Genomic DNA, 9286 nt, shown 5'->3' with positions numbered 1-9286 from the left:
TTTATTTATTTGTTTGGTTATCTCTTTCTTTTAATAATAAGTAAGAATTGCACTAAATTTCCTTTATTTTTCTATTGTTGTAGGTCCAGACTAGGCTGCCAATCTGTTCCCTTATTAGCTCCTTAATAATTTATTTTCCTTTTTAATTGAGCAGGTTTGGTTTTTATTGAAAATGGAAGATGATCAGTTGGGACACCCCTTACCATTGTCACAAAAAGGGGATGGGGGCTAGGCTGGGATGTGTTCATGATGGTCTAACAATCAACATAACTTTACCTTCAACCAAGTGGTCTCCAAGGCAAAAAATTTCACATGTTTTAAGAATTGTTTTTCTACACTCGTTATGCAGGGGCCACCCTGCTAGTTTCTATTTAAAACATCAACATTTTTAGGTAATGTTGGAGGAACCGGGATCTTGTTCTTACAAATGGACATCTCACAGGCATATTCACCATGCATTGGGAACATTTCCCACGAATAATAATTAATAAGTACAGAAAATGCTCCCAATACATAGTAGGATGTGCATGTGAGGCACCAGGTGTGAGGAACAGATCGGATTTCTTGTTGGAAAGTGCCATTTTTCCAGGTCTGACAAAATGGTGCTGCCATAGCATATCCTTTTGTCATAAAATAGGGTTTTTTTGGACCATTCTTCCATTCTTACATCAGTGTTTTTCAACATCACATCATCCTATTGTTGCTAACAGTATAAAAATGAGAAAATGGAAAGAGGGCCATTTTTATTTGTGGGACTTTTGACTGGGTATGTCCAGGTCCAGAAGGGTTTTTTTGCGGTACAGATTACAGGTTGATGATGACAATGAATGATGGTGCTGCGAACTTTATATTAGAGATTTGTTTACGCCAAAGGGTCCTATAATGACGAAGTCGTCGGTCAATTAGTTTTCAATTTACACTGATTTGAAGGAAGAGAAATATAAGGAAACCTGATTTTTCTACCATTTTTTCTTTTTCCTACTTCTTCGTTCAAAGTAAACACAATATAAAGACTTTTGGGTTCGTTGATTAAATATGAAGTTATGTGGCCTATTTAATTTTTGAAAAACCCATTTTACCCTTCTCTACCCTGTTAATAATCAGTAATGCCTATAAATTGATTTGGGTTAGAAAATAGTGGTACCCACCACCTGTTAGACAAATTGTATGAATGGACTAAGTCCATAAAAATCCTTTTCAACACACACAACTCCCCCATATGCTTGGATGCATAGCTTGGCCCAACATCCCTTGCGCCTAGTGTCCCTCGGGCACAACCAGCCCACATGCTAAGCCACCCCTGCCCTGCTTGAGAAAATGCCTCAATGAAGCCAGCAGTCAAAGACAAAGATTCATGTACTGCAACACGCTCCTCTATTCAAGTATGAAACGCTAGTCTAAGAATGAAGGTTGAGAATGAAAACGTTAGTCTGAGAAAGATTGCAATGAACTCTGCAGAAGCACCACTATGCATACCTCTTGATTTGAACAAAAACAATAGAGAACTAAAGGAAACGGCTGAAATCAAAGAGCACAGAGAAAGGTGCTGGAATAGGAAAAAACAGAGGAAAATCGTACATTTTCTAAACATAACTATTAGAAACCTAAGTTTTTAAAACTCTATTTTCATATATGTTCATTCAAAGAAAACCGATTTTATCATCATATCCAGTTTTTCATAAAGAAACGTTCCTTAGTGTGAAGTGGAATGGAAAGGCACCAAAAACTGATAATTTAACAGTTTGGGAATGTAGGAAAAGGAAATGAGAGAGAGTTAAAGAGAATGTAAGGTTGGGATAATGAAGCAAGTGATATATGCCTTACGTTCCTTTAATTTGCATGTTATTAATGTGGGAAATTGGACTGATTTCTTTTCTCGATAACTTGTTTATTATATACTCTGAGCATCAGCAAAAATAGAGATGTTTTTGCTTTCCTCTCGCTCTGCATTTTTTAACTTATGCGGCAATTATATATAGAGTTTTGACGACAGATTATAACAATTATAGATCAAAAGACCCATGTCGTGAACACTTGAATGTTGTTGCTTTGAATTTTGAACAGCCCAAGTTGCAGTGGAACGGCCTGGAATGGAGTGGGACCCCAAAAACGTGAACCCAAAAACATCCAGACCCCACCGCAACTCTCTTCAACACTCCCTTGGTTCCACCTCTTCACAACCCATGGTAAGCCATTGAAATTCAACTTCCATAATTTTAGAGGTCCCTCTGCCTCCAATACTGAGGAGAAAATGAAGAACCACTTTCGATCTTCAAGCTTCATAACCACTGGACTTGATTTACAATGCCAAATACATTTTGTCCATCTCTCCACTAGTTCTAACTCCAGAAACCTTCTAAACGAACCAACTAAATGGCAGTCCAAAAACTCGTCATCATCACCAAGGGCTTTTTCAAGTTGATATATATATAATGCAAGCAATAGACCTTCCTACCCACCCTGCTACCAAAGAAAAAAACAAAAAAAACAAAAGGCCTTGTAATTCGTATAGCTAATAATCATCATCCGTTGATCATCTAATTAATCCTTGAAGGAAAATTATTGAAGTTACAATTTAGCCAGGAAGGATAATTAGAATATTATCTTTATACACAAATAAAGACTCCATCCTTGCATCATTTGTATTCCAAACACAACCAACGAATAAATGCCTAGGTGAACTTTTAATAATTGATAAACAATGTTTTTTAGGAAATTAGGACACCAATTAACATAAATTACTATTTATTCCTGGATCAGTTGCAGAATTTACGTCAAGAAGGGGAAAAGAAGAAAATAAAGTAAAACATAGCCAAGAAAGCAATTAGAAGCACCACTAACAAAACTACAGCAATCGTCAATCACTTGATTAGCTAAAAACCATTATTTAATTATTACTCTATTCATAGACGGTACTTCTAGAAGGACCAGGGGGAGCTGGTACCTCTGCACTCCCTTCCAACATCATGACCACCTTCTTCATGGACGGACGAACTGATGGCTCATCTTGGATGCACCAAAGTCCCACCCAAACCATCTTCTCTAATGTTCTCGTGTCCACTACTTCATTTCCCACTAGCTTCGCTACCCGACCAACTTCGAAACAGTCGTAAACCCAATCCACAAGAACAACTTGATCCTCAGGAAGATTCACGTCGACACTCCTTCGGCAGTATACTATCTCCAGCAACACAATGCCAAAGCTGTAGACGTCCACCTTTGCTGTTATAGGAATTGGAACGTTTCGATGCCACTCTGGTGCCATATAGCCCCTTGTCCCCTTTATCCCTGTCAATATCCCTGTTTGGTCTTGCTTCAACAGCCTTGCCAATCCAAAGTCTGCAATCTTTGGACATTGATGGTCGCCCATGAGTATGTTCTGTGGCTTTATGTCGCAGTGGATGATCTGCGTCTCGCATTCTTCATGCAGATACAAGATGCCTTTAGCTATATTGAAAGCAATTCCCACTCTTTCATCCCAAGTTGGTTTCCTTTCAGATTTGATGAGAAAGTCTGCAAGTGATCCATTACTCATGAACTCATAAACTAGAAGCCTATTAGGACATTCATTGCAGTAACCGAGCAATCGGACTAGGTTTCTGTGATGGATTCTGCCAATTACTTTCATCTCAGTTTGAAACTCAGTTTCTCCTTCATCTCTCACTTTATGTACTCTCTTGACTGCAACTTTTAGACCATTTGGTAAAACTCCTTTGAACACAGTGCCGCAGGCTCCCCTACCCAACTCTTGATTGAAACTTGCTGTTACTTGCTCAAGCTCACTACAGGTATATGGTCGTAGTGTGATTAATTCCTCGTTTAGTTCTCTAATTCCACAAACAGTTATCTTTTTATTAGACCAGAAGCGACTCCTTCGAATAAGAATGGCAGAAATTACTAGAGCAATACACGAACCACAAATAATTCCTATAATAATAAATAAAACATCCTTCTTGGGCTTACTTTCTGGAGTAGCACTTGTCTTCACTTGGCCTCCAGTAACCACCTTGATAAAAGTTTTGGTGGCGTCATTTTCGTTTCTTTTCCCATATCTCAACGGAGGCTTCTGTTTTCTGCACTCTTGATCTTTATATAGAACAACTTCACAGTGACAGTCCTGCAAGCAAGCATTTGAGCAATCTTCTTCAGTCATGGGCGGTAGAGTGTCATATGCATCGTCTTCCCATTGGACATTATTCAGTGCGAACATGTTGATTTCGAGATGTTTACTGTTTATACAACTTTCTCTGCCAAAGCCAAGTACTCTCTGGCAGCCCAGAATATTTTGGCTCTGATCAACGAAATCAAAACCAGGAATGCAATTGCAAGTAAATTGTTGATCGATTTGGATACAATAACCATTGAAACCGCACATCCCTGTAGGACAGCTGGTGTTTAGCTGATTTGTTGCCACCCAGTTGCCACTTTCACCCAAAGCGTACAATCGGAATATACCATCCACATCCATAGTCCATCGGCAAGAGATTATTCCGTTGGTACGACACTCAGATCTACCTTTGTACATAATCTTTATAGTTGTGCCTGTGATATTGACCAAGTAGAGAGAACCATCGTCTTCAAAGTTCAACGTGACGTCGTCATTGCGGCCAAATGTATTGGAAGCATAATAGACAGAGGGCTATCAATTAAACCAGCTTTGATTCAATCCAACCCAATCCAACTTGTGTCTATTTACAAAAGGACCGGGATCCAATCCAATGCAAATCTATGTACAGCAAAACAAATCCAAAGAAATCCATTTAAATTTAAATGGATCAGATAGGATCCAATTAATCCAATCCAAACTGAATGAAACATTAGAAATTAACATGGAAAACCCAATAAATATAAAATATTATAGAAGTACATTAGAAATTCCAAAAAAAAATCTAAAAAAGAAGAAAATATCTGACATAATTAACTATTCATCAACATGACTCTCTCTATACCCACCATACAGACCCCAATTAATATAAAAAAAGCAAAACTAAAGAAAACAACAAAAAGCAAACTGAATTAAGATCAAACTCCAAAAAATCTGATATAATTATCCATTCAATTCATCATATGCTACCACTAATCTTGAAACCAGTATGCTATAAGTTGCATATGATCTAAGAATAAATGTATAAAAATGAGAAAATGCTATAAGTTACAACTCATTAACATTACACTCTATTTTTGCTGTTGAACTCTGGTATCTTTGCTGAAATGGCAAAATGCATAGCATCAGTGCAATTTGAATACCTGCAAGTTTTCAACTCATCGAGCACTCAAATTTTGGTTTCATCATTTCATTGTTCACACGGTATGATAGCTCCTTTGTCATTGCAAAACTAAAATTCAGTTTCCAAACTCTCTCTCTCTCACCATGCAAAAAGACCACCTCAACATTATTTTTTTGCACCTCAACATTATTAGACATACAAAAACCATAAGAACTCGATATCTCACATGTTAGATAATGTGCCATTAGGATTTCATGTCTTCATTTCATCTGTTAATTAGCCTTACTGTTGAGCAAATTTCCATGAAATGATCACTTCTACTTAAAGAGGCCATCCTTTTAAGTTATATGTTTGAAAATTAAGAGAGAGAGAGAGAGAGAGATAAATGCAATAAATAGAAGGATTTAGAGTTACTAAATAGTAATTTGGATTGGAAAACCAACAAAAGAAATCTAGATGACCCACTTAGGAAATTTTCCTCCCAATTTTAGTTAAAGCAAATTATTTAGAACTTCAATTGAAATTAGTGATAATGTTAAAAATTTTCCTATATTTTCTAGATAGCTCAAGGAAAGCACCTGTATAGGAAAATCAGCTAGGAAAGTCATAACTGACCCATCAATTGGATGGACTATGACAGTACCATGTATACTAAGGAAAATCATATTGTTATATGCATGCTGTGGTACTAGTACATACCTATAATTTCATCAAGTGTGAATTGCAGGTTGCAACTACTACTAACTGAATTGCTTAGGATCTCAACTTACTTGAGACTGAATTTTTCTTTCATTTTGCAGTAGACAATAAGAAAAGCTTTTAGGCTTGAAAATAGCAACCAAAACATTATCAAGAAGCCCAAAAACTGTTTCTTTTGGGATGCACTTAAAAGCCAAAACATTATCAAGAATTAATCCTAGAAACTTATGCTCCCTATCAAATAGCTATCCAGCATCCACTACCAAGTCTAGTCTGCACAGGCACAGTGATGTCTAGGGATACAAGCTCATTACATGCTATCAGAGAAATAGTTATATCACAAGCAGGTGCAAACACCTATATAGCACTTTTTGCCTAGGCACCTAATGGCCATATAAATTAGATGGCTTAATTTTCTATCAAATTTTGATTAATTCAGTTTTGTCAAATTACAAAAGTGAGGAAGGGGGGGAGGGGGGGGCACAAGCATGCACTGATAGCTAAATTTGTACTGGTTGACCTACCAAAAGATCAAAACTAAGCATTGTAATTTGTAGCTAATTGGTTATTGGCTCTCTCTGAGAATCGTTAGTAGATTAACCTCTAAGATGGCAATACAGATGTGCTTACATTTTTTTCAATAAAATACTTACAGTTAGATTATTTGATTGCTGATTTGAAAGAACCCATTTGATATTTTAGCCATTAGATTGAAAGTTCTTCACCAAATTACAGTACTATTAAAAAAAAAAACAAAAACTAATGCCCAATTTTCTCAAATCATTGTAGGTTTAAAATTCCATCTAAACTTTCTTTTTTCCTTATTTTTTGCAAGATCCCATTTGATGTTTTGGCAATTATATATTGAAAGTTCTTCAGCCCATTCATCTAAAAATGTATTCACAGAATAAGTCAAAGATCTCACTTCCCTAAAATAATTAATATAGAATCAAGATACAGAATTTTCTGTCATTTAATAAAATCTTTATTTATGTTACTGATTAAAAATATCACCCTTATGATCATGGAATGCCCCTCTCATATGGTGATGTGTGACTTGAATTAGGAAGAAACAGTTAAGTATTTTAGGAAGGTAGCTATGATGCTTGGTCTGCTCAGTGCAATCAAATATCATTTTTTTTGGCCCCAAACATCCCCTGAAAATGATATTTTTAGGGTCATGGAGCATCCGAATGTTTGTTACAACTGTTCCATGTACCAGGGTTTCCCTTGAATATCACTCTGTGGCCTCTTGCTCTAAGAAATTTCTGTTGTTTTCAACATTTTGAGTGTGACCCATTTCATATGGTACCCCTGTATCACTAGCAATTAAAAATTGTTATTAAGCATGTGCAGTAATATAGCGAATTAGGAAAACACAACAGCTACAAGAAGGATGATAAATGATAAAACGAGTTGTAAAGGAAGTTGGATGGAGCCGGGTTGAGATGAATGCGTCTGATGATATTTCTTCATTGGAGATCAGTCGAACGATTGATTAGTTATTATTTATAAGAAGGTAGAGGAGTTAAATGTCGAACTTAAAGAACTTTGACATATTTCAGAAATAAAGGTGGTGATGCATGACTTGAACTAGGAAGAGAGAGCAATTAAGAAGTATATTGTGAGGATTGGATCATGCTTGGCCTTCTTAGTACAATCAAATGTCATTGAAGAACAAATGATGATAACGATGGCTACCCTCACTTAGGTGGGATGAAGCCGAATGAGGGCTTATAGTGTTTGACATTTCCCTAATGTAATATGTGGAAGTTCATTTTCCATCTCCAGATCAGACAGTTTTACTTGGATTTAAACCTATGATTGTTAAATTGATGCATATCTAAATTTGGTTTGATAACAATATCTTGAATTTATTTTTATTATTTCTTCTTGATTAGGTCTTATTTTTTACTAAGGATCTAAGCACGCATTGGTTCTTGAATGTTACAGGGTATAATTGGATCTCATTAGATATAGAGAGAGGCAACCACAAATTGTGAACCTACATGGAAGGTTATTTTGCGCATACCAGTGAAATAGACTACAAGACTTCAAACAAAGTACCACCTAGATAAAAAAAACTATCAGACTTCACAAACCATATGTTATGTCTGCACTCGAAAATGGTGCCGTGGTGGTCTGGCCATAGGGAAAGAAAAAAAACGTGAGAGAGAGGGGAGAGGAAGAAGAAAGAGGAAGGGGGAGAGAGAGAGATCCATGATGAATTACCTGGCCAGAGTAGTTCAAGTCGGTTCTTCAGAATTCGGCTGCCGAACTGCAGAAGGGTTTGGAGGGAGTGACGAGAGATGAGAAAGAGGGTTTGAAACCTGAAAGGCTGGAATCGGGGGATTTGAGGGGTTTTTTTGTCATTTTCATTTTTTTGTTTTATCCGGCTGGAATGGGAATCCGATTCCGAAGGGGTGGGCCGGGAATGGCTATTCCCTCAAATGGGGGAATGCCATTGCGCCTGAAATGAGAATGGGATTCCGATTCCAACCAATCAAACGGCAGGAATCGGAATGATCTATTTGAATTCCGATTCCGGACCTCTATACCAAACGTACCCTTATTCTCTATTTCATTTTTCTTTTGTTTAACTTGACTCTTCCAAGGGAAAATTCCAGACTCCCCCCAGTCACGCTCTCCAAACCCTCCCCGTTTGTCATCCCTACACTTCAAACCTTTTTCACAAAATGTATGCATAAAAATCCATTTAAAATTGATGAAGTTTCTCCTCTTGTATTGAAAAATTTTCTTATTCAACCGAGGTTCAATCTTAAAGACAAGATTAAAAAAAAAACGTGTAAATAAGGGTGGGAAAAAATAATAATTTGAGTAAAATCATAAAATAGTCAACCACGTATGTAGTATAAATAGTGATTCAAAATTTCAGAAAGGTATTCCATCAACTCAATAAATCATTGAGAGATAAGACAGAAAATTCATGGTCCAATGTAGAGCTCTTAAGTTTATGAGTTTAATTAACTATTCAAGCTGTGTTTGTCGTAATTAAAATACATGCTAGAAAATTCATTGCACAGCTGTGTCGACACGTGGGCTGAAAGCTAAGTTCTATACATTCCAAGAATAGCATAGCCTTCCAAAAAGGTATCCCATGCTCTCAATTGCTGCTTGGAATTGCTTAGACCATGGAAATTTACTTGGCTTTCTTTTGTGGTGAACTACTTTCTCCGATGTATAATTTCCTACGAACACCTACAAAAAGTTTAAGCTTTATTACAAATGAAGAGAAATGATTGGTAACTTGTGTAATTGTATTTACCTTGTAGAGAAAATGATGTTGGGTTGAAAGTGTGGTGGTTGTAGGTGAATCTACATATAAAGAATAGTTAATA

General features: G+C 36.6%; 1 protein-coding gene across 2 annotated transcripts; it reads right to left on the bottom strand.

The window, feature by feature from the left end:
- Positions 1-2728: 2728 nt before the first annotated feature.
- On the bottom strand, positions 2729-8375 carry LOC148876212 (G-type lectin S-receptor-like serine/threonine-protein kinase LECRK3). Of its 2 annotated transcripts, XM_088967023.1 has the most exons (3): positions 8160-8227; positions 8030-8069; positions 2729-4726 (listed from the first exon to the last, which is right to left on the bottom strand). In XM_088967023.1, exon 3 carries the CDS (start codon positions 4523-4525, stop codon positions 2900-2902), a length of 1626 nt encoding a protein of 541 aa, XP_088823149.1. In that variant the 5' UTR covers positions 4526-4726; positions 8030-8069; positions 8160-8227; the 3' UTR covers positions 2729-2899. The 2 variants fall into 2 exon arrangements, with proteins under 2 accessions (XP_088823149.1, XP_088823148.1); XM_088967022.1 differs by lacking the exon at positions 8030-8069 and having other exon boundaries at positions 8160-8375.
- Between the last annotated feature and the right edge of the window lie 911 nt (positions 8376-9286).

This window comes from Nelumbo lutea, chromosome 1 (assembly GCF_056320005.1).
Source record: "Nelumbo lutea isolate HS-2025 chromosome 1, American lotus-T2T, whole genome shotgun sequence".
Taxonomy (NCBI): domain Eukaryota; kingdom Viridiplantae; phylum Streptophyta; class Magnoliopsida; order Proteales; family Nelumbonaceae; genus Nelumbo; species Nelumbo lutea.
This window is presented reverse-complemented; position numbering and strand designations above follow the sequence as displayed.